The sequence below is a fragment of the Amphiprion ocellaris genome, chromosome 4 (genome assembly GCF_022539595.1).
Source record: "Amphiprion ocellaris isolate individual 3 ecotype Okinawa chromosome 4, ASM2253959v1, whole genome shotgun sequence".
Taxonomy (NCBI): Eukaryota; Metazoa; Chordata; class Actinopteri; family Pomacentridae; genus Amphiprion; species Amphiprion ocellaris.
In genome coordinates, this window is record NC_072769.1 from 14,624,067 (window position 1) to 14,649,804 (window position 25,738).

At 40.2% G+C, this 25,738-nt stretch overlaps 1 protein-coding gene across 11 annotated transcripts in view; it reads left to right on the forward strand.

The window, feature by feature from the left end:
- Positions 1 to 18,720, forward strand: part of adgrl3.1 (adhesion G protein-coupled receptor L3.1) — a 117,057-nt gene extending 98,337 nt beyond the window's left edge. For 2 of the 11 annotated variants that reach the window (XM_035952584.2, XM_035952585.2), the window contains 9 exons: positions 1,755 to 1,821; positions 2,947 to 3,038; positions 5,924 to 6,092; positions 7,532 to 7,711; positions 8,200 to 8,293; positions 13,020 to 13,148; positions 13,773 to 13,790; positions 14,384 to 14,686; positions 16,079 to 18,720. In XM_035952584.2, the coding sequence (XP_035808477.1) occupies positions 1,755 to 1,821; positions 2,947 to 3,038; positions 5,924 to 6,092; positions 7,532 to 7,711; positions 8,200 to 8,293; positions 13,020 to 13,148; positions 13,773 to 13,790; positions 14,384 to 14,686; positions 16,079 to 16,722 (1,696 nt within the window). In that variant the 3' untranslated portion in view covers positions 16,723 to 18,720. The remainder of the gene's footprint in view (positions 1 to 1,754; positions 1,822 to 2,946; positions 3,039 to 5,923; positions 6,093 to 7,531; positions 7,712 to 8,199; positions 8,294 to 13,019; positions 13,149 to 13,772; positions 13,791 to 14,383; positions 14,687 to 16,078) is intronic. The other 9 variants (XM_035952586.2, XM_055009817.1, XM_023279705.3 and 6 more) reach the window with 7 other exon arrangements.
- Positions 18,721 to 25,738: the final 7,018 nt, after the last annotated feature.

The window sequence follows — 25,738 nt, forward strand, 5'->3', positions numbered from 1 at the left end:
CAGTAAATGACTCACATGCTCAAATGCTCACATTCACTGTGATCTTTTGCAGTTTAAACGTGGCAGCTTTCCACTCGCATCATGGCAAAGAGGTTTGACGACCAGCAAAGGGTGGACTTTAGCAGTATTTAACCATCAAGTCACACCAATCCTCATGCCACTTAGATCAATATTTCATTGCGGGATGATCATTAAAACATGAGACTCTGAATGCAAAGCTCTGGATAAATAATCAGACTGTATGCCAGTAGCCGACACAGTCTTATAGAAGCCTTGAGACAATGGCTTTACACTAAAAAAATGCCGAATGACTTGAATCCTGACAATCCTGCACCCAAACAATTTATCTTCTTGCTTTTCACCGTCCTGTGCCCCGTGGGCCTCGTGGATTTGAAAAGTAATTGACACAAGTATTTTCACTGCAAGGTACTTTTCATTAAAAGCAGAAATTAACTCATATGACTCATTTATCAGTCCAGCCATGAAAATGACACTGCTTATCATTTTTGACATAACACATTAAGACAAAACCTCTGAAAATATCATCTGCCATCCCTGCTGTGTCACCTTGTCACGTAATGCACCTTATTCTTCCCCATATTAGCCAGTGGCACTGAGTTTCATTCACGTCCCATAATGAAGGTGGCTATGACTTAGCAAAGGAGCCCTAATGGAAGATACTGTGACACAGTCAGGGGCCCATAATGGAGGGCTCTCTAATGTGGTGGAAATTGAAAGATTAATAATTCAAAAGCAGCTGGTCATGAATCAGTTGGCCATTTTGCTCCAGTGGTTTTTCTCTGGCACCTTTTTTTTTTTTCTGCAACCAGTTGGGTCTGACCTCAGTGGAGGGCACTCTGGGATGTTCTTTTTTTTTTTCCTCCCTCTTCTTGCTGCAGTTGATGAGTGAAGATGTTTCGGGGTAGTATAATTTAGCATACAGCAGTATATCTTTTACTACCAACGCCAACCTCATGGTCAGAAATTACTGCCTGTGGGTGTGCATTAGAGAGTCTGTGTGTGTGTGTGTGTGTGGTTATATGCGTTTATGCATGTCTTCTGTCTCTGAATATGTAGATGTGTGTTTGTGTGCATATATTATATGTGTGTGCGTGCGTGCATGTGTTCCCTCCTCTCTCCTTTAACCTCGCCACAGCCATTCCCAGACTCCATAAATAGCCTGATATGAGGCCTGCATCCATAACTCAGTATTCAAATGAACACAGTCATGTCATATTTTTGGGACCACAGGATGTGACCATGTCATATATCTGTGCCCTAAGGGGGAAGTAAAGGTTTATTTATCACAGGTGCTCATCCCTCGCTGTCTCCCTCCTCTGTGTGTGATGTATGTCTGAGGTGTGCTTATAGTCTGTTTTCCTCCATCTTGTTACACCTTTCTTGCCGTTCTTTATCTCTTTCACTTTCTCATGCACCCCAATTTCTTTTGTCCTCCATCTGTTGTGATGCATTTGATTTACTGTATGTCACATAATGTTTTTTTTCCACCCTTCCCCCCTCTATGTGTGTGTGTGTGTGTGTGTGTGTGTGTGTGTGTGTGTGTAGCTGTGATGCACGCCTTGTCCTCTTATGGTAAATCCTTGCTACCCCACATCCCTGTGAGACCAGAGCATATTTTTAATCCCCACACGTCTATCTCCCTTCCTGTTCTTCTTTCCCGGTGTTTCTCATGCATGATATTTCTCAGTGTTTCTCATCTCTAACTCACTCTCTTGCCGTTTCCCCGTCTCTAGGTGCTGGTTGCGACTGGATACGTACTTTATCTGGAGCTTCATAGGCCCTGCTACGCTCATCATTATGGTGAGATGTACATACATGTATACTCACACACACTCAACATAGCACTGCATGTACAGAGTGGGAACAACGTGTTACACCAAGGTGTTCATTTAATCTCCTGCAAGGTTTGCCTGAGCCCCTCAGCAGTGTAAGTAGAAGCGGAAGGAACTTTATGTGTCAACTTAATAATTCCCACTCGTGGATTAACTCTCAAGTGGGCACATATTCCTACAAGCTGGAAATCTGCAGAGAGGACATAGAGCACAAACCGCTGTGTGTCACACAGATTATGATAAGAGGCCAGCAAAGTTATACTGCTATCAGGCACTTATTTAACAGTCCAAGGGCCGTTTTCCTTCTGGCCCACTGTAGCAATTTTATTGCAATGCTGCCAAAATGAGCAGAAATGGGGAAACACAGGCTGCTAGTTTGACCATTTTCCTAGTCCTTTTATCAAGCAATGCCAATGAATGATGTTTCACCAGTCAGCACAGTGTTTTGAAGAGCAAGAACAGGTATTCTACCCTGAACAAGTAAACAGAGACAGAAATAGAGTTAGTCGACTCGGCAGGCGTACTGACGGAAAAAGATGAAAATATATATTTAAAAAGCAATGAGAATGAAAGCACTGGGACATGTTCCCAGTTGCCTGCACACTGATGCTCTGTACTCATTTTAGAAATGTCAGACAGGCTATCGCTGATCTAAGTGGAGCTGCAAGGGGGGAGTAGTACAGGTGAGACTGCCCTGTTATGACACTACGCCCACTGGTAACATATACAGTCTCCGAGACCCAGCGCAGCGGTCCAGACAGTCATTATTAAAACACCCTATCTGTGCATTAGCAAGCCAATAGAAAAGACTGCATCTGTGAGAATTGGGTTTCCACTGTAACAATGATCCTAAATGGATGTAATGACTGCTGTATTTTCCCTGATGCTCAAGCTACTATATTTTCAGCACATAAAGGGTTGTTGATTGTGGGCTGATAGTGTGTCTCCAAGCTAATTACGGTTGGAAGGGAAAATGAAATGATATGCACTGTGTGCGGGCGAATTGCTGTAGTGACATTGTGTCTTTAATTAGTCTCATTGCTGCAGAATATTAACTTGTGTGTGTGTGTCTGTGTGTGCCGGTGTGTTTCAGCTGAACGTTATCTTCCTCGGTATCGCTCTTTATAAGATGTTCCATCACACAGCCATTCTCAAACCAGACTCTGGTTGTCTGGACAATATCAAGTAAGTTCTTTTGCACATACCTTTCTGCCACCACACCAGAGAGCCTGGTTTTGAAAGCAGGACTGATTTTGCATGCTTGTGTGTAGTAAGCTCAAGGAATTGTTTGACATGTTGGGCTTTTTTTTTAGTCAAGAGGAGAAAGTTGATACTACTCCCATGTTTGTACAGTAAATGCAGTATTTAGCTGGAACCTGTAGATAGTCTTATTTGCTCAGTATTAGAACACTCTAAACTAGATTTGTCCAGTGGTAGTAAAATATGCATACAGGCCACTCCAAAGCTGTTTTGTGGCTGTTTTTTATTTTGTTTAATTCATACATAAACCAATATGTACAAATAATAATAATGATAACTTTACGTATAGCACCTTTTAAAAACAGAGTTTACAAAAAGCACTTTACATAGAAATTAAAACCCTAAACACAAGGCAGGCTAAAATAATAATAATAGTCATAGCAATAGATAAAGGGTAAGGGAGAGTATAATCATTTGCAGTTCTATGGGGGTGATACTATTTCTTAAGATTGTTTCTCTTTTAGCTGTGAACTAGAAGTAATCCTGCGCACAATCCAATTTAGTCCTCTCACATCATGTTTTTCGTGTGAATTCAGCAGCTGGCTATAAGGGGTTAATTAGTGAGCAGTGGATTTTACTGCTAACCAGCTGCTGGCTCCAGCTTCATAACTGCTGTACAGACATGACAGTCGCATCAGTCTTCTCATCTAACTTTAACTGGATGAAAGTGACTGAGCATATTCCCCAAAATGTTTAGCTATTCCTTCAAGCTCATGTCCATCAACCTTTTTTTTTTTTTTTTGAAACCACCATGTCCCATGAAGCATATTTCACCTTTATCTTACATCATTTTGAGATGCTACAGACTGAATTTATCATATCATTATTCTCAGTCATGTCCCTATTACTCATGCACCCCTTAGAGAATGTCACTGCAATATGACTTCATTTCCATAGAATACTGAAAGTCTGTCTACTGAGCTAACTAATCGGGATTTTGTTATTTCTTGTTCCAGTCCAGCTCACGACAAAAAGGCTCAGTCTAATTCAAACAATATGCCGCGGCTCAGAGCTCAATGCCTTGCTGAGCTCAGAATTTATAATCATAGAATGGCTTTCTTGTTTCTGGGGTTATCATTTAAATATTATTGCCAATGTATCCTTTATGACAGCAGTTTTTAAAGTAGGACTTTAAGTGGGAAATATTTCAGAAATAAAACCAGCTGATCTTTGCTTCAGTGTAGTTCAGGGGAGTGTAATAAAAAACCCTAATGAAAGATGAAAATCAAAGAATAATTTAAAATATGATGCTTTTGGATAGTTTTCTTTTTCCATTTTAATGATTTTCCTTAGTGTCTCTGAGCACAGTGAAGCCTGGCTAGATTTTAATCTATTTCACTTCATTAGTCATGTCTTATTGTGGTTCATTTACTCGTTAATCACCATCATGCCCTTTTTTTGTCTTATTTTTTCTTCCTTTTGTTTTTCTTTGTCTCTTTAACTCCAAGCCATCATAAGTTGTCTTTGTTGTGGATTGGCTCTGGTAAGGCCTCACTCCAATCAGATGAGACATTTTATTTGGTTTGCTTGTTGTGTTATTTGCCTGTAGAAGCCGCCTAGAGTTCATGCATATTCCTAAATTAACCATTAACCTGCCTTGTAAAATGGATTTCTTGTTCATGTGAGATTTGTGAGGTCCTATGACTTATAGACCCAGTGTGCTATTAAAATATTATAATGGCGCTATGTGAATTCAGGTAAACAGAGCTGAGAGAGAAACTGTGACTCAAGGGAGCACTGGAGGGAGAGGTGAAATGGCGGGATGGAAAAGAAAGAGATGAGTGTACCCTTTATTGAAGAGGGTCGTCAGACGAGCTTTATTGGAGGTTCTGTCTCGCCTGAATGGTGCCACAGAGGGCAACATCGAATCAATCACCTCAGTTTCACTCACTTACTCTCCTCCTCTGTCTCTCTTCCTTCCTCATGACTCTCCTAATATCTCTCCCTGTGTGTTCTTCTCTCTCCCATCTCCTCCTCTATCTTTCCTTGCACACTTTCTTTGTCTCTCTCCTTCGCATTAGAGGTGATCACTGCCCAGTCAGCCAATCAAATTAACAGCCATCATCTCGGCTGTGGCAGGCCCAAAACTGTGACCTTTAGTGGGAAATGTCATTTATAATGGCTGTAATGTCCCTCTACTTACTGCCCAGTGAAGCCACTCGCATGGACGCACACTGCACACACACTCAGACAAGGACTTACAATGCATATACATGCCTGAGCGTGACCACATTTCTATGACATTTGGCCTCTATGACTCACTTCTTCATAGCTTTTATTTGAAGCTAAAGTTCACAGTCCTGAAAACTTTTACTAAATTTAGTTCTGTTAATCTGCTATTATCACAATTGCACTAACTGACTTCAGGAGCCACTTCTACCTGTGAAAATGTTTTGTCCCCCCTGCCATTGACTGCTGGAGTTTGGCTGTAACTCAGAAAAAGTATACTGTAGCTTTTTTTGATACTAGTTGGTGACATCAGCTTACTCATAACCTCCCCTCCCTCCCTTGAGATGATATCTAAATGAGCAAATCCACTCTCGCTCTCTTCTCTCCCCCTTTTTGTCAAGGTATAATTCTTTTATGCTAAATCCCCACTGTTTCCTCCATCCCTCTCCCACAGCGTTGGGGCTTTGAATGAACCCTCTCTAACCTCTTCCTCCTGTCTCGTGGTCCCACATGTGTCAGCCTTGGCTGAATAACTTTTCCGATCCAGGAAAAAAGACGGACTTCCCGTGTCTGAGTTTTAATTGATAAGGACATACAGAAATTTGCTGTGCATTTCTAATTTTCAGTTATTTCTCATATAGGTCTTGGGTGATCGGGGCCATAGCCCTGCTGTGTCTGCTGGGTCTGACCTGGGCTTTCGGCCTCATGTACATCAACGAGAGCACCGTGATCATGGCCTACCTTTTCACCATCTTCAACTCTCTGCAGGGCATGTTCATCTTCATCTTCCACTGCATACTGCAGAAAAAGGTGAGCGAGGCACGCCGAGACGAAGCTAGACAGAAATAGATAGTATGACGGACGGACAAATACAAATGCGCTCAGACACACAAACATGCTAGCAGACGATCAGCAGGGACACCACAAATATCTGTGGAGCTGTCACAGGTTTGATTGGTCATTCAGTATCCCTCCTGGCTGCTCAGTTCTAGCACTATTTCATTCTCGCTGCCTCACACCACTCTGTCTCTCTGCCCTCTCTCCCTCTCTCTCTCTCTTTCACTGTCTGTCTTGCCTTGTGGCAGCAGGTAACACACTGAGCTGCTAATCTTACATCATGACTGTCTAAACCCAGCAGCATAGAAGGTTTTTCATCATCATGCGGGTCATCAAACCTAGAATGACTTGTCAAGTATTGTCAAAAATTCAGCTTAATTTTATGGGGTTTTTTTTCTCGAATATTGGACACAGGAAAAGGAAATAGGTGTCATTTTTAATGTCTGAGCAGCAGTGGTTACAGATACACTCCTAATGAATTCTGGGGTTTGATATTTCAGCCTTGCTCACATTAGCACAGAGCTTCCTTTCAAATACTCCTTTCATTTTAAAAAGCGCTTTTATGTATGTTTTCGGTTTGGCGTGCCTTAAAGGATTATTAGCATTTGTGAGTACATATGTATCACTTCTCATATTTGAGTTACATGTTGCTTCCAGGAAGAGCCTACACATCCGCAGATATTTTTACTGAGTCTCCCACACATTGTCAGTGCCTGGGAGTGTAGAAGAGGAGAATGGAAGGAAAATTCATCAAATGCTTAATACTCTCATCTGGCTGCAATCCCTCAGAGAGTTTTTTTAGTCTTAAGTGTATGACCGATAAACAAGCGTGGTGTGTATGTGTGTGTGTCTGTGTGTACTCTGTGCTTAGGTATGTGTAAGGCCATGGGATCAGGTATCCGGAGAGATGTCCTCAGAACAGAGCTGAGGTTTTCTTTGGCTGCGGCCCAACATGATTTCTTCCAAGATGCATGGAGTAACTCACCACACAGCTGTTCAAACAGAGCATGTGGCAATAGATGTCTGCCAGTCCAACAAGCTTGTTAAAAAGCAATTACAATTCTGTTTGTTCTAACTTGATTGGGATCTAAATGCAGATGTTCTGTGTGTACAAGTGCATCATATATCTCTCTAAGGGATATGTCCGTTTCAGATGGATGTGTGGTATTTAGGGCGGATGTTGACAGGTGGAAAGTTTATGCAGTTAATCTTGAAAAGACTAAATTTTATGGGTTTAGTGTTTACACAAGAGATTTGAGTAAAAGAAGAGATTGTCTGTCTTTTATCCTGGTGTGTCATCTTAAAAATATGCTTCATTATGTGCAAGGTTAAAGTGGAACGTCAGTCAATTCCTCCTCCTTTGCGTGTGCTGGTTGAATGTGTACATGTCTGTGTGTAACTCCCCCACCCAGGTGCGCAAAGAATACGGCAAATGTCTGCGTACTCACTGCTGCAGCGGCAAGAGTGTGGAGACCTCCATCTCCTCCTCCAGTAAGACCACCACCTCACGGACCCCGGGCCGATACTCCACAGGCTCACAGGTGAGCTTACCTGCCTGCACACCTGGACGCTACAGCACAGCAGACTCTCAGGTGAGGCCAGAGCACGCCATGAGGGTTTTGGGTTATCACAGTTCACTTTCAACTTCTTTTACTTTAGGCAAATTTGACCATTAATACCTTAGACTTAGAATGTAGACTTGTGTTGAAAGTGAGATATCCCAAACCCTGACTGACACAGATGATGTTGCTGACACACAGGGAGTATAACTGACACTGATGCATGATTATTTTTTCCTACCTGTTCCTCTCTTGTTGGTTGTTGCTTTGCTTTTTCCTTTACTGCCTCTCCTGCACTAATTTGCCATTCCTTTGCACATCATATCCTATGTGTTACGTTTCTTACCATATTTTTTTTCTCCCCTCTTTTGTTGTCACGTCTTTTCTCCCTTGACTTGTTCCTGTTCCTTCCTTTTATTTCTTTTCCCCTTCATCATTGCTACCTCTTTGTGTTCTTCACCCATACCTCCTGTACCCTCCCCTCTATCTCTTTCTCTCGCTTCTTTTTCTCCTGTGTATAGAGTCGCATCAGGCGGATGTGGAATGACACTGTGAGAAAACAGGAGTCCTCCTTCATCACTGGAGACATCAACAGCTCTGCCACGCTCAACAGAGGTAACCACGGGATACCTACCATTTGCATCCTCATCACTGTCACCATATCTACTTTATTAATAGCAGGAGGCTCAGGCAGCATACGCTGTCATTTAGCAAAGTGGTAGGAGTCCAAACTTCTGATAATGGCATTGTGTTCTTGAAGAGGGGAAGATTAGCAGAATAGAGTGTAAATATCACTTACTACTTTCTGCTGCTTCAAAAGATGACTTTACAGGAAGGAGAGGTAGGGGCAGACTCTTGTCAAAACTGAGACATCAACCAGTTTTTGTTCCCACTATAAAAACACAAAGCTTCTTCTGTGCTTCTTTTTCCAAGGTGAGATGTGTTTTGAAGCATTAGAAATCCGTTAGGTGTGTGTTCAAGCGCTGAGCTGAACATCAGCAGTGATTCTATGATTATACTGTAAGATATGTAGGGTTACAACATATTAATGTTGTATTATTAGCTAAATGTAGTGTAGTTTACACTGTTTCACACTACTAGAATTGTACAGTCAAGAACAGCAAAACATTGCAGCGTATTACACCTGAGAATCTGCACGTACAGCCCAGGTTGTGTTATTATAATATAGTTATGGCTGCAGCTAAGCTTTTAAGTGAGCATTAGGCTTAGTTCAGTGTATTTCCACTGTATTCAGAGCTGTCCATTGCTGTCCCTCCAGAGCAAGACACTGTAATGGACTGTAGGATTGGAATCCATGAGTATGGCTGTCTGAGGCATAGGGTAATGAGGGCATAGACACCCAAATGGCCAGTCAGTTTGACACGCACACGCTGGAATGCACGCCGCCATTTGTTAGTCTCTAGGTTGAGGTGTGGCCCTTGCTTTCTTCAGGCCACTAATAAGCTGTTAGCATGACAGATTGATACTAAAGCAGACACGGTGTGTGTCAGCGCTTGAATTATCACACACTTAGTGAAGCAGGGCTTAAGACACCCCCGCCTCCTCCTCCCCTCACACTTTAAAGCGCCTATGCTGCACAGAGATACTTCGCTAGTAGATTTTCGAACGGCTACATTTAGTGAATAACGGTGGAATGGAATAAATTGGATAGTCAGATACGAGATTGACATGTTGAACTTGGGAGAGAGTGTTATGCCTGGCTCGGTAGCAAAGGAGAGAGAGCCACATAGTAACACAGTAAATTTATTAAAGATGAGTCAAAATAAGCCAAACAGAACATGATTAGGTGTAAAGCTAAAACTACATGTTTATTAAACATAGGATGAACTGAACATAATGAAACCAAACCAAAGAAAACCAAGCTGGGTGACTTACAGGCACCAGCCTTCTAAGTGAAAGAAAGACATCTTGGGAGAAAACTAGCTTACATAAAGGAAGGTGTGCACAGCCTCCAAATGGTTTAGGGAGGAAGAGGGAAACAGAAAGCAGGCCTAAACTGTCTTCAGCCCAAAACTATCACAGGAGAAAAATGTAGTTAATTTTACATGTCTAATATATAGTATTTCTTTATTATTTATTCATATAATATTAACAAATGTACATAACTATTTATATCCAGTAATTACCAGTTAGGTATATTTTATTTTACTGGAGAATCTGCCCTAATGTCCAGAAAGTCACTCAGTCTGCTGCTCTATTCTTTCTAATGTGCAAATAGTAGTGATGTTTTACTATGAACTGAACTGTGGCAACTGAATCATGGGAGTTTGATACTAAAGTGTAGTGGTAACAACACCACTGTTGTTAGTGCTGCCTGATAAACCTGATATATTGAACTAATTATTCAAATAATTAGTTTTTTGGGATGGGAAAATTGCAAAATCAAAATATGTGCTTCCTCTACCGTCTGTTAAATAATCACTATTATCAATGAGAAATAGTTCTCTGAAATCAAGACAGTGATGGTAAGCTGACACTGTTTTCTTGGAGATGCCTGAACATCTATGTTTTGCCAGTGAAACACACCTTTCATAGTAATGACTGCGGCAATGACTGAAAATTGCCAAAGAAAGGTCATATTACTGTTGTGAGATGGGATTGGATTGGACCAAATATAGGACTGATTATAGGTTAATCCCACATTTATAATATCTGTTATGAAGAAAGAGACTTTAAAATAGGATACAGTTGACACCTGTCCAGCTGGAAAAGTGTCCCTGAGATCCCATTAATCCAAAAAGAATCACAGAAGCTCTTTATTCTCCTACACGTTAATCATTAAATATATGAAATTCTAAAACCCCCATTTGTCTCACTTGTCTCAGTGTTGTATCAGCCGCAGACTCACACTCTCTCCTGTCAGGTTCTTGAAGCAATCACAGCCATTTCCTCTGAAAATTTTCTTTTTCAGACTCTCTTTTTTAGCTCGTCATCTGTGACAGCCGTAATTCTTGGCTGACAAATTATCTCCATGGTTTATTTGTGCAGTAAAAACACTGAGATATGGTATAAACCCATTTTTAGATATCCTGAATTTACTTCCTCAGTGGCAGCTAAACGTCTCACAGAAGTCTACAGAAAATGGGCAAGACAAATTGAATTAGAAAGAGGTAAATGGTAGTTCCTAAGACTTGTCATGCCACATGATCAACCAGCATGCAAGTCATGATACACAGCGGTCCCCATTCACATTGCACTGGTTGAGATTCTGACATTTGTATCTGCAAAGAATGTGACGAATTGATCCAAATAATTAAAGATAATAATAACTTGATGTGCATTTGTAAGTTTAACACAAATGACCACTAGGTTTTAGCTAAAACGTTAATAATGTCATTGATAATTTACAATAATAAGGATGAGTATGTACACTACCAGTCAAAAGTTTGGACACGCCTTCTCATTCAATACTTCTTATGTATTTCTATTATGTTCTACACTGTAGATTAATACTGAAGATTAACACTTGTTTGTTTGCAGCATAATTCCATATGTGTTCTTTTATAGTTTTGATGTCTTCAGTATTAATCTACAATGTCGATAATAATTAAGTAAAAACCATTGAATGAAAAGGTGTGTCTAAACTTTTGATTGGTAATGTATATTCATTCCCTCTCCACTATATTATGCTGCAGTACTAGGATTTTATGATACTTCGTACCTCTACTCATCTACACTTCAGAGAGAATTTTCATAGATTATACTCACTACTTTTAAGGGAAAGATTTTACCATTAAATGTCTATTATTGTACATTAAAGAAACATTAACGCTTAAAATCAATTTTTCAGTTCCTGAAAAACTGATTTTTTTTCAGGACTTTTTCATCTTCTTTTCTCTCTCATTACCTGAAGCTATCTGGTACAAGTTTATAAGCCACTCATATTGGTTGGCAGCTTTTATTGTCCTATGTAGTCTTTGTAAAGAGTATAATATTACGTTTTAGGTAGTTAATTAAGCTGTTTATGTTGTCATATTTGTGTTTATTTCTGCAATATTAACTTGGTTGGTAATTGTATCTTTTGAGATCATTATAATAATCAAATAATGAGTCTATATTTTACATTTGTATGTTATTTACATAAAAAATGGTAAGGCGAAACTTTTTTTTTAACTATCAGCCTTTTAAAAGTTATTTTTACACTGAGAACACTTATACTCTGTAATTATACAGTGATTAAAGAGAGTTCACAATGTAAATATATTAAAATTGCTTTAAATTTGAATTTGCACCAAATATAGATAAGATAAAATTGTGGGAGGAAGGACAACAGAACCAAGGCTAATGAAGAATCCTTGTATAATTAGATGTTGGTAGTTTACGTAACTATATTAATATCAAATCCCACACAGTCAGACAGCGATGTAACATTAACAGTCTCGTATCACCAGTGGTCAGCAAACTCTGGTAACACAACCAAAAGAGCAAGAACAAGTAGCAATCATGCAGACAGTATGTGTAGCCATGACATAAGCAATGGTTGATCATATGAAATGACATCATTGTACCTCACTAGTGGTGCATTTCTGTCATTATACTTCCTCTAATGACTCGAGAAAGGTGAAAATCTTTTTTTTAAACATTGAGTTTCTGTAGAAATCATGCTGCTGTTTCAGCGCCTCCGTTTTTCTTTCTGTGTTTTGAAGCTATACGACGTACACTTAGGAGTAGTGGCAGATGTTGGTTGGGATACAACATGAAGACGAAGAGATAGGAGCTGTCATGGTCATTTGTCCTGGTTGTTCTTGCACTGTCTTAATGTGTACATGATCTGTCTCCCACCAGGGAAGAAAATGCACTGAGAACACTTTTTTGTGGCCCTTTTGTCCATTAACTATCCTGTAGTCATGCTTCTCTGCTCAGGCGTATTGAACTGCAGCACAGTCTGCTCCAAGCTATGCTGCTCTCTCTGTGTCTCTCTCTCTTTCTGTCTATATCTCTCTCTCTCTCTCTCTCTCTCTCCCGTTCCCTCCCTCAGCCTGTATGCAGTGGCTGCAAGAATGACTTGTCAAGCTTTTTCTTGGCTTTCTCCCTAAACTGTGTTTGCTTGTTTGATTTACTTGTCCTCTTCTCTCCCTCTTTCTTCCACACACTCACTTTCCATCTCACTCTCCCTTCCTCTGTTTTTTCCTTCTTGCTAACTTCCACTCTGCAATGGCTACATGCTCTCTCCTTCAACCTCTGTCTCCCCTCTGTCTTTTTTTTGCTCTTGAGTGCTTCGCTCTTTTTCTCTCTTGACTTGGCTGTTGCTTTTCCTCACTCTTCCTCTCTCGACTTGGCTGTTGCTCTTCCTCTCTCTTTCTCTATCTGCCTGTACCAGGAGCCATGGCTAATCATCTTATAACTAATGCTCTCCTTCGTCCCCATGGTACTAACAATCCTTATAACACTCTCCTGGGGGACTCGGCAGTCTATAACAACCCAGCCGTGGGCATGTACAACACCCAAGGTGTGCCTGATGTTCCTACTATGAACATACGACATTTAAAAAGTTAGCTTAGAGTTATTTCTTTGCCACATTAATTTTCTCTGCATGGTTATGTCTTTTTAAAATGTTTATGCAGCCTTATTATGGTTCCCAAGTGAGCAGATCAATCATATTAATATATGCATATACTATATACAGCACATACATACATATGTGTTTGTCTGTGTGTGTGTTACTGGTTGCAGATTCACTGATTTATAAGCTACTTGGGAGCCGTGAAATTTTTCTTTTTTTCTGTGTGAATGGTGTGTGTTATACAGTCTGTGATCCATTTTGAATGTCACTTTGCATGTATGCATGTATTGCTTGTGACGCTGCACGTGAACCATATATGTGCTATACTTTAAGTGTAATTTGTATGGTGTGTTGTAACGTTTTCTCTATTCAGTCGTAAAACACAAGACAGCAGACAGTTAATTGTAGAGCAGATTCAGATTTTGAGAATCTGACAGGTTTTTCTCAGTTTCTGTCATGCTTTTAGTTACTGCGCAAATGTTGATTTTGTAGTTGTTGAAATGTTATTCTCTGTGTATGAACTCACATCTCTGTCTCTTTTTCTCTCCTCTCCCTCATGCTGTCCATTAGCACCTTACCGAGACACAAGTATGTGCTCAATTAATGTTCAGCTACTTCTAAAACATGAAATTTATTTTTCTTTCTTTACATTTTACTCCATTCAATGCTAAAGTTTTTGCCCAGATTATCAGTCAGTTCATGTAATGGATTTTTTAAAAATTCTTTATCAAGGAACGCTATTTAAAAATTCTTTCCTGATGGCAATATATCTATTATAGTTAAAAACAAGAACCACCACTCATTTATTTGAAACATTGTGGATCAAATGTGTAAAATGACATTTGAGTTGACCTTAAAATGACTTGCAGTGTATTTACATTAAGTGCCACTTCAAAATATATTTTTCAAATTATTTTGCAGTGAAACTTTTCTTTTTTTTAATGTTGTAGTGCAGTAATTGAGGACAGACAGTACTTGTGAAGCTTCTCATAAATGAATTATTGTCACTTGAAGCATTTTTCCTTCCAAAAAAACCCCCAAAACATTGCTTTTTTTAAAATCCTCAATTCACAGCACACACAGTGATAGGAAATAATAATTAAAATCTTTCAAATGAAAAATCCACTTGAAATTTATTTAAGAATGCTAATAATTAGTACTTTTTATTATTTGTTCCTCAGAGGGCATCCTGAACAACGCAAGAGACTCCAGTGTTATGGATACGCTCCCTCTTAATGGTAACCATGCCAACAACTACAGCATGGCCAGCAGCGAGTACTTGAGCGACTGTGTCCAAATTCTGGATCGCAGCGGCGGCTACGGCACCCACAGCAACCACAAGGAGACCACCCTGGAGAAGAAGATCCTCAAGGAGCTCACCTCCAACTACATCCCGTCGTACCTCAACAATCATGAGAGAGCCACCACCGAGCGCAATCACAACCTGATGAACAAGCTGGTCAACAGCAGCATGGCCAACGGAGGTGACAGTGGTTACTTTTGCATCATTTAAGGTTTTCACAGGCGCATGTAAAGGCTCTTGGTTAACTTAGATAAGGACAAAAACTTAACAACAAACACAAGCTGTTGCCACGAATCTTCAAATTACCTACTCTCTCAGTGGCTAAGGCTATGCAAGCGGCTAGGGTAGAAGGCAGCCACAGACTTCCACGAATCAGAGTCTGGAACACAATAATTAATAATGCTTTACAAGATGGACCTTTGTGGGCAATAAAGGTGATAAAACAGTGAAAATGAAGTAAATGGAGATGTAACTGCAGAAGACAGACTGATAAATCTCAGTTGATCCCACATAAAGAGAGGAGAGTGTCTTAATTTAATCACTCCTATTTGTATTTTACATATTCAGTTATAGTAATCCTTATTAGTGAAGAAGCCTAGTTATGAATGACAGGTTACGTACTATCACATAATGGTAAAACAATTCCATTTAATGTATATTGGTTCCAAATATCGGCTGTCGTGTTTCTGGATAACCAATAATCGATATTACCCCCTTTAAATAGAAAATCAGTCGATCCCTAGGACTAAACTAACTAGAACTGAAAATTCTTGGCCCCGGACATCCTTGTAAAAAATAAACAGTGGATATAAACCTTTCTATTTGTTTTTGTGACTAGAGCAATTCTGTACAAGTAAAGGGGACACATTTGTAATGAAGGAATGTGTTAAATCTGCTGTAATACAATTTTTGGGACACCTGAAAGTAGCTTAAACAACATTTGTCAAAACAACAGTGGCATATTTCCACCTTCGATATGTAAAAATGACAAACGTGTCAGTGAACTGCCTCCTGTGTACACGTTCAGCACATACCTAGAAATAGCAGCATTTACTCGCCCATGTCTTTCCACTATTTTCACTAGCTTGTTGCTAACTTAGCATGCCTGCCATTAGGTGCTGGTCAGGTGTAGCATATGTGTAGCTTTTCTCCTGCAAACAGCCATCTGCTGACACTGGTGAGAGCGGTGAAGCAAAACGGTAATTTTGAGAAAACCCAAACGATTAGATCAAAGATGGCGACACATTTTGTAAAACTAGGGTGACCAGCGTCCAACAGAGTCAGGTGATAATGCTCTTTTGGCTCATCTCTTCAAGCTGTGCTTTTCTCCTTTCACATAGTAATTTGATTCACCGTTAATCTCCCAGTTTTTAAGCAAACCCCCTGTGGAAAATGAAATAACTTTTTCGACTAGATAACACTGAAGTCTCCGCTCACTACAGGGTGCTAAAACCCTCACCTTGTCGGCGCACTATCAGCAGCACCACTCCTTGTTCAAAATTACCTATCAGCAATTTGCCCCCACATGCTATATAATATGCTGTGTAATATTATTCCTGTCTGGTCCTTTCAGGGAGCCTGGCAGGTGGCAGCAGCAGCAGCAGCAGCAGTGGAGTCGGTGGGTGTGTGGGCAGCAGTAAAGAGGACAACAGTCCCATGGTGCTGGACAACCCTGCAGCCTTCCCCCATGAGGAAAACCTGGGCTTGGAGATTATTCGAGAGGAGTCCAACGCGCCTCTCCTGCCCCCGCGACCTCCTCCGCCAGACAGCCACCCACCGCCGCCGCCTCCTCCTCACAGCTTCTCCCGGCCGCGTCGCATACCCCAGGAGACGAGCGAGAGCTTCTTTCCCCTGCTGACTAATGAGCACACTGACGAGCACACGCATTCACCCAACCACAGAGACTCACTCTACACCAGCATGCCAGTGCTGACGGACCTCCCAGATGCGCAGATGAACGGTTTAACAGACGGAGAGGAAGACAGCTCCGGGGAGCTGCAGCCCTGTAAGAGTGCCACCGCTCCAGAGCTGGATGACGTCTATTATAAGAGCATGCCAAACTTGGGCTCCAGGAATCACCTTCACGAGCTGCAGAGCTACTACCACATGGGCCGTGGTGGCAGCGATGGATACATGGTGTCCGGGAGCAAGGAGGAGTCTGATTCGTCGCCCGAGGAGCCGCCTGTAGACCCTTCTCACCTTGTCACCAGTCTATAGAGCCAATCGAGACTTCTATCCCTCCCCGGCCCACTTTCACACATTCAACCTTCCAGTGAAGACATTCTGTGTTGTTGACTGACAGACCGAGCTGGCCCGCCCCTGGATTGATGTACTGTGTGTGACATTAACTTTGGTTCACAGGTGAAATGAAAGCAGGGACTGAATGTATTGGCGTAAACGGTGCAGACTGAGAGGGCGGTACCGAAAGACACTTTGTGAACATCGCACATGAGTGGAACGTGAAACCTGGAATGAAAACAAAGGGGAGGGATTCTGTAATTTTACTGTACCTGTTACTTTAATTTGGAAACTTGGAGTGACCGTAGCCCTACAAGTTTCCCAATATGGACCTCTAGCAGATCATAGCATATAGTCTCCACTACCACCCCTACAGGGGCACAGTGGCCCCCAGCCCTGGTTAACGGAGCTGCCTGTCTGTTTGTCTGTATGTCTGTCTCTCTGTCTAACTCTTAAAGACACGTACTGGGATGATGTTTCCACCTTTCCAAAGGGTACAGCAGGATAATGAACTCTGGTGTTCACAACAAAAACTGGCCCCAAAGAGGCACCACTACCTGCCAATCAAGTGAAGGATGTATGATATATACCCTCACTACCGATCATCCAAAAAACTGTTTTATTTGGAAAACTGAACTGTAACCATATCACGCTGATGTTCTCAATTCTCTACCTGTTCGTATCTGCTAAACTGGAGTTGTGTCTGGGCTGGTGTAACATTCCTGCAAGTTGTAGTGACTGCGGCTACTGTGTATTTCACTGAAAACAAAGAAGGAAGATCATATTACAACAGACTGAAATGAAAAAAAAAATCAAAAAAACGAATGGGTTCCGTTTCTTCTTCTTTCTTCTGTAAAAGTTTTCAGTTATCAAAGGATTATGAAGAAATCACAAACTGTTTCTATGTATTGTACAGAATACAGATACAGATAAAAATGTTGCATATGACCAAGTCTTTTATTTTTTAATTTTGAGTTGCAAACCTTTGTCTGTGGAACTGTTCTGAAATGTCATGACATGTTCTGGTCACTTGTAGGCCACAGAATGAGCAAGGAACAATCTTTCATGTCACTCTTTCGTAAATACAGAGACAGTTAAGCACTCCTTAATTCATATACCGTACTCACACTTCATCCTGGTCCTTTTATAGCAACACCACTGTCACTTACATTTTACAAATCAGTTCTTACTATATACTTTACCACAGTGTAGATTTCAAAATAAAAGGAAAATGAAGTGGTTAAGTGATGAAGGAGATAATTACTGTGGAAATACTTTGTTTTACTGTTTGCTGGAAGTGGGTCTTATATCATTTGGACCCAAGGGTGAAAAAAAAAAGATAATAGATTTATGGAGAAACACAAGAATGGTTTATGAATCATGTCCTCTCTATTGCCAAATATTCTGTCTATTGACGTTACCTTGCTGTGCTGGTTGAGATCTTATTGTACAGAAAAAGAAGGATGAGAATAATAAATGTCACTCTCTGAAGTGAAAAGAAGAGGAAATGTCCTCTGTTTGAAAAAAAGGGTGTCTCTCACCTGCCATGATCCCACCATATATGTGTACTGAAGATGTGAAAACTCTGCACACAACAGCACTGTCCAATTGTGGAAAGCCAATGTTTACTTATTTAGGAGGGAAAATTCATAAGTGTATGACGTGTAGCTTGCACATGTAACCCACAAACCACCCCTCCATGTCCCCAAGAGAGAAATTATTTATTTATCTGTTTATTGGTTTAAAGACAGCAAAACAAGCTTAGAGGAAAGAAAGCTGGCTTTAGGCAGGAGTAAATAGTGGCACTGGGTTTGTTTTTTTTGTTTCTTTTTTTAAATTATTATGATCATGATTATTATTACAATATTACTGCTAATTATTTATTCTTTTTGTATGGGTTCCAAGTTGAATGATCTCATAACTAATATTTGTTGTAACAGTGAAAGTTGTTTGCCAACAAATAAATTACTGACATAGCTTTGTGGTTTTCTGCCTCTTGAGTGTTTTCGGTTGTTATATTGAAATTAAATACAAACACACAGTTAAGCCTGCCAGTGTTTTCACCTCAAACATGTTTTTCTGGTCATTTTGGGAGACTATAGTGAGGCTATAGACCAGGGGTAGCCAATATGGTGCCCGTGGGTGCCTGGTTGCCCGCAGAGACCATGTGAGTTGCCCACACGTTCTAAAAATAACACTAGTACCTTTCCTTATAAAAAATTATAGTTGCTGTTCTTTTTAAATCAAAAATACTTACATTAATGCAGATTTTAAATTACAATATTTATTAGATATATTTTTTTTTTTTTTTTAAAACAAAAATGTCTTCGGTGTAAATGAACTTTGACATTGTCCGAGTCGGAGTTCACTGCGCATGTCAAACCATCACGTCACTCTGCTGAAGCTTCTGGACGCAGACACTTTGGGAAGCTAGATGTGGTTTTTACCCCCAAAACATGACAGAGAAGTGAAAGAGAAAACACTGTTTTCACGATGACTGGGAGAAAGAGTTCTTTTTCACGACAGTGAAAGATAAATGTGTGTGTCCTATTTGCGGTGCGACTATTGTGACGGCAAAGGGGCACAATGTGGAGAGACGCTACTTTACCCGCAGCAAAGCTTCCATGCTAACTAGCCACCTGGTAGCGCACATAGACTGTATGCGCACTACGGACAGAAAAAGCCGGGACTTAAAGGCAGCTTTGACATGTACTACGGGGCGAAAAGTTTCTTTGTGGAGAAAAATGTACCATTAGAAAAGCTTGTTTCAGTGATGACAGATGGGGCTCCTCCATGACGGGTCGCCATGCAGGCTTCACTGTACGATGCAGAGGTGATCCAGACTTCCCAACATTCCTACATTACCACTGCAGCATTCACCAGCAGGACATATGTATGTACAAAAGTGGCCGGATTTGATCATGTGATGACTCCTGTCATAAAGATCATAAATGGCTCCAAAGCCAAACAACCAGGACATTGAAGGTGCTGCTGGAGGAGCTGTCAGCTGAACATGGTGACCTGTTACTACACACAGAAACCCCATGGATCAGCAGGGGAACAGTTTTGCAGCGTTTTTTGTCACTGTTGGCTGAAATCAAAGAGTTCATGCAATCCAAAGGGGAAGACACCTTGCTGCTTGAGGACACTGAGTGGATTCTTGCCTTTGCATTTTTAACGGACATCACTGGGAAACTGAACCATCTGACCTGTGAGCTGCAAGGTAAAGGTAAGACATGATAAGCTCTGCAATGCCAGGCTTCCCACTAACACACATTTACAGACAAAGAAAGAGGTAACATGTTGTCATTCAGAACACTGTGCCATTACACAAAAATGTGAAAAATAATTAGTTGAAAACATGTAATGATTTGTTGTTATGATCTGTTAAAAATGTTGCAATGCTGGTGAAAAATGCTGGTGATTAGTACTAATGTGATAGGATTCATTTCAAAATGTGAAAGAGTTGATTTTTTTCTTACATAACTGATAATTTGTACAAACATGGGACAGAGTTCATGAATTGTTCATGTTACAAAGGTGGTAGTTTGCACAAGTGAAGCATGATTTGATGACAGTTAATGATTTCCTAAAAATGTTAGAAGTGATAATTTGCACAGAAATTTAACTGGTGTGATTTTGAACAAAATGCTGCAAATATGCTGATTCATACAAAACTGCCAAGAAAGATATTTACCAAAGTTTCAGAGATGGGATACCTCTGACTTTTAAATATTGGAACAGATTTCCATATATGTGTGTGTGTGTGTGTGTGTGTGTGTGTGTGTGTGTGTGTGTGTGTGTGTGTGTGTGTGTGTGTGTGTGTGTGTGTGTGTGTGTGTGTGTGTGTGTGTGTGTGTGTTTCCTACCATCATTGTTGTGGAAATCATTGTTAATAATTATTGCAAGGAATAATTAACATAAATGTGATCAGACAGTCTTTTTACATATTATTTTCATTATTATTATTGTTTAAAGATGATGGAGCAAGTTTGCTATTGAGGAAGTTTGTATCAAAGAAGTTGCCCTTCGTACTACTCAGTACCCTTGAAGTTGCTCTCAGGTTCAAAGAGGTTGGTGACTCCTGCTATAGACATTTTTGCTACAGGGATTTGTGTTTGGTTCTGCGCTCAATTCCTGTCTTTTTTCGGAGAATATGTCAAAACAGCTTCTGTGTTTTGAGTGTCTTAGCAGAATGTGTGGGAAGGCAAAAAGTCAATAGAGTTATGTTAAGACATTATTTTTGGAAGGATTTTGACTGACAGATATACAGCATAGGAATGCATCAGTTCCCCTTTGTATTAAGAGTAACTTTTGATCTTCTAACATCCATTCACCTATAAAGGTCTTCAAAGGTCAGGGGGTGAGAAAAATTGGCTTCACTGAGCTCAGTCACTGGTTTGGTGGGTGTGGAAAAGATGTGTGTTAGCGTAAGCAAACAGTTTTTAATCCTTGGATATGTGCTTTAAGATCCTTCAACTAAAACGATGTCATATTTGCAGATGTAATATCCACTTGAATGACACAACAGAAGGATACTAGAAAGGAACACGCATGCATTTGGTCTCAAATTATGTGATGCTGTTTGTTTACCTGCACACCTGTCTGTCACAAGATCTGGTTTTTAAGTATGACCAGTCCCTTTTCTCAAATCACCTAAAGGAACGTGAGGATATTGGTTTGTATTGCTGGTTCGGCAAACAATAGACAGTATTCATAGATGGGAGGCTGGTGTTGAGTTTATCTTTGCACTTGCAAGTTAAGATAGCTGGTGTGTTAAGCACATGGCCAAGAGTGGGAGTTGGGATCAGCAAGAATTGAGGAAATTTGGAAGCAAATAAATGAACAGCACTGGTCAAAAAGCTATATTATCAATATGTGGTTTATCCTTTACAGGGATGTTTATCCCAGCTGACACTGAACGAGAGGCAGGTTACACACCAGACAGGTCACCAAGGTGCATGGTAAGATCATGACCTTACAATATTATGGTAAGAAACCCTACACTACCCATCAGTAGGAAACAAAAATTGTATTTTAACCAGAAGAGACTTCCAACAGAACCAGATGTGGGAGGCAGTTTAGCTGGACCCACTGGGGTTAGTGAGAAAAGATGAGCAAAGGATCCATTCAGATCACTTGGAGATCATGATTGTCCTTGATGTAGAAGCTTCAGCTGATCAGTGTCCTCAAGAAGAAGACAATACAGGTATCTTTCTGTGTCTGAAGGAGTTACACAGCATGTTCAGACTGGACGATGTGGTTCCAGCATCTAACATCAACATTTTACTCGGAATCCACACTGACAGTGAAGCGTTACTCAAACAATCTGTTCAATCCGCTCCAACTTATACTTGGCATCACTGTTCTCAGTTGCCTGTCAGCATCACAGAGCAGCAAAAAGGGGAATGGGTGCAAAAAGTCACTTCAGCGGGGTGACTAAAAGCACCAATTTACTGAAAAAAGATTCCTGTAGGCTCAGTAGAAGAATAAATCAGCGATGCTTTTATGTGTGGTTTGATTGATTTTCTTCTTAGCCTCTACAGGAGGTAGGGGAAAGTGTAACCAGAACACCCACGGTGACACCAGGAGGCTGGCCAATCATTATAGATGTCATTAAAAAGTTTATGGAGGTTTGTGTATTTTAAAAAGCTGCATGTGAAAGCTCTCTGTGTGAAATAGACTTTTAGGGTGGTCCGTGTTCTGAAGACAGTACCTGTCCAATTAAGGCCCAGAGGAGCTGAGGGACAGACATGAGATGAGACCACCTGGACTCTCCTACCTTGTTAAGACTTTAGGCGAGACACAGCAGAAGATGATCTGTAGATTTTTATCTAGCTGTTGGCTAAGATGGTCAACACCTGCTTCCAAAATTGCAGCAGCTGGTCTGCCTACCAAAACTCTGCCCAAAGGTGCAGTGTATGGTGCTGCTAACAACAGTTAAGCAGTCAGTCTTTTCTGCACTCTGAAAGCATATTTCTACACATAAAAGACAACCCAATCAGAAAACACTTGCTTATCTTTTTCCAACCACTGTACCCTGGCTTATCATCCAGGCCTGAGTAATAGATTTAGAGTGTCACACAGTCTATGTCTCTACCAACAGCTCTTGCTTATCATTCTTAATGAGCCATGTTTCTCTTCCATGTGGTGTTTTCCTTCTACATTTACACAGTTATGCTTGTTGTAGTGTACATGCTGACACCTCCTTATCTGTGCTGAGTGTTGCCCAGCGATAGCAATTTTTAATGATTCCTCTGGTCGGTTGTGTTAAGCCCGACATGAGCGGCGACTAGTCACCTTTTCCAGTCAGTTTTGTCTCTGGAGGACAAGGTTGTGAAGCTTTTACATCCTCCAGTTTGGCAAGAAGTGTCTTCCAAGATGGCTGATATTTTAGAAGAATCTTGATTTAACTAGCACTACCCATAAACAGCAGTCTTTGTGGACCGAAAAGTGTGCATATAGGGTATAATTATGAATAGCCCAGTTTTCAGTGACCTAAAGGCCCACTTCTCTACATAAATCTTTTTTTTTAGAAGCACACACAAGTTTCTCTCTTTTGGAACAAGATCTCTCAGTCTGAAGCTTCTAAACCTAAATATATATCTAAGTAAGGTGGAGACCAGTAGTGGACTGTCAGGACCAGCAAGGCCTTCTCTTCAGAATCACTGACTTACTTTTAAATATTTTCCCATTAATATTTTCATTATTCCCAGTAGTCTATTTTCTGGGATGTGGTGCTTCCACCAGTGTATGTTTATAGTACAGCTTTTACCCAGTCATATTTCAGCCATTGTGTTGCCAGGATCAAAGAAATCTGCCTGAAGCCTTCAGAACCAAAAGTTCAGCCACCTGTAGCTTAAAATACATTGCAATAAAACTGTTGCTTTAACCAATCAGATTTCGAGTTGGTGACCTTAGGGCCACCTAGCAGGTGTACAATAACATCTGCCTTTTCATATCTTCTGATTGGATGGTCAGAGAGCTTAGCCAAAGCGAGCGATTCCTACCTGTAGCTACCTACACAAGCCAAAACTTTATCATGAAATTATTACGTTTACGGAAAAGGTTTAGGTTTTTATATATATATATATATATATATATATATATATATATATACATATACATATACATATACATATATATATATATATATATATATATATATATATATATATATATATATATATATATATATATATATATATATGGTAATGAAATGGCATTCATCTTGCTATTACCATACATCATCTCATGTGTCATCAGTCAGAGTAAAAGTCGTTAAACCTTTATCCATTGGGAAATAGCACAGTTGTGCTTCCTGACACAAGGTTTGTAAATTGGGAGATTTCTTCGGCTTTATGCCAGATGGTTCGTCTGCTACCCAAACCCTACATACCTTTTAACTACATGGAGAACATCAGATAATTTACATGACACTAATGATGTTCAAAGTTCTTTCCATCCACTAGTATCCCTTTTTATTTATTAATATAACAATTAAGACTCCAGTCTAAACTGTCGACACGGGTTTAGCTGTGTCTAGAGTACTAATAAGGAAGGTGTTCATGAGTCAGTATTTTTAAATACATTTTGTGAAACTGTGGCAAGGCTGCCACATTACAAGAACAACAAACAAGAAGAACCATAGCAACATTGCAACCTACAGCCAGTATATCACTTCAGCTTGCTTTTCATAGCTGTACAGTATATTTTGGGATCTGAATTAAACTGAATACTGATAATGAAAAAGAGACAATTTATGTGCAGATTTTTTTGATCATAACACAAGCCAGACAGTTAATATCAGTGGTTGACCTACGATGAATTTCCATTATGTGTGGTGAAAAGAAAATGAAAAATGTGTTTGGCCTAGGATCAATATCAAAAGCTTAATGAAATGGCCATACGCCCTTTTATTTGCAGCAGTACCACCACAAATGTTTCTTGTCACTCAGTTGTGTATAATCTCTGCACAGAATCTGTGTATTATTGAAGACTTTCGCCATGTTTTATCTACCTTGATCTTAGATTCGGTTTATGGAAAGAGAATAAAAGAAAATAATAGAGCAACATGAGAAAATAATAAGAAAAAGGCAGGGAGACAGATGAGAATGGACTAAAAATGAATAATGGTGTGAGGAAAGGTGTTAAAAGAAGCAAGGAAAGAAGTAGATTTTTTTATGAATGTATTTTAGTTTTCTTTAAAACTAACTGGAGCCACCTAACACTCGCATTCCTCCTGTTCTTCCCCCCTGTTCCTCCCCCTGCTCCTTCTTTCCTTTGCCAGCAGCAGGCTGATTAAACGAGCGTTGGGCTATGTGGGTCATATCTCTGCTGGAGTGCTCTGATCGGTTAGTGCTGCCTGGCTGTGTTATCTTCCTGCGCTCTCTGTTTCCCTCCTTCAAGGGAAGGTATTCAGTATGTCTTACAAGGTGACATGTCTCTCAGACTCAGCTCACAGACCAAAGGCAGACGACTGCGAGGATGAGCAGTATAAATTAAAGGCAATCAGTCTCTTTATTGTGTTTGTTTATGATTAATTAATGATTTTACCAAGTTGCAGGAATCTAAATATGGCAACTGTAACGCACGGATTACTAAAACCTAAACAGAACAGTGATGAATTATTCCTTGAAAGATACTCATCGCTTAAAATAGTGCTGAAAAAGCACAGATTTGGAAATATTCTTTCATTCTTTCAGACTATGCTCAGACGTAGCAATATGAAAATTCAAATTAAGCAAGCCAGGATGTCAAAGAACGCAATTAGTGGCTCACAGACTATTTAAGACAATTCATCAGTTACTGAGGGATAATTTTGGCTATAGGATTTTTACAAATAACTCAACATCCAATTTCTTGTTGCTTGAGTTGAGATTTAATCACATCTCACAGTCCTCATCAGTGGATTCATATCATATGACGCTTAAATTAGGCCTGCTTTGGAGCAAAGGTTGATTGATTGGTTTGGTTTTATAGCTGATCAGTGTGC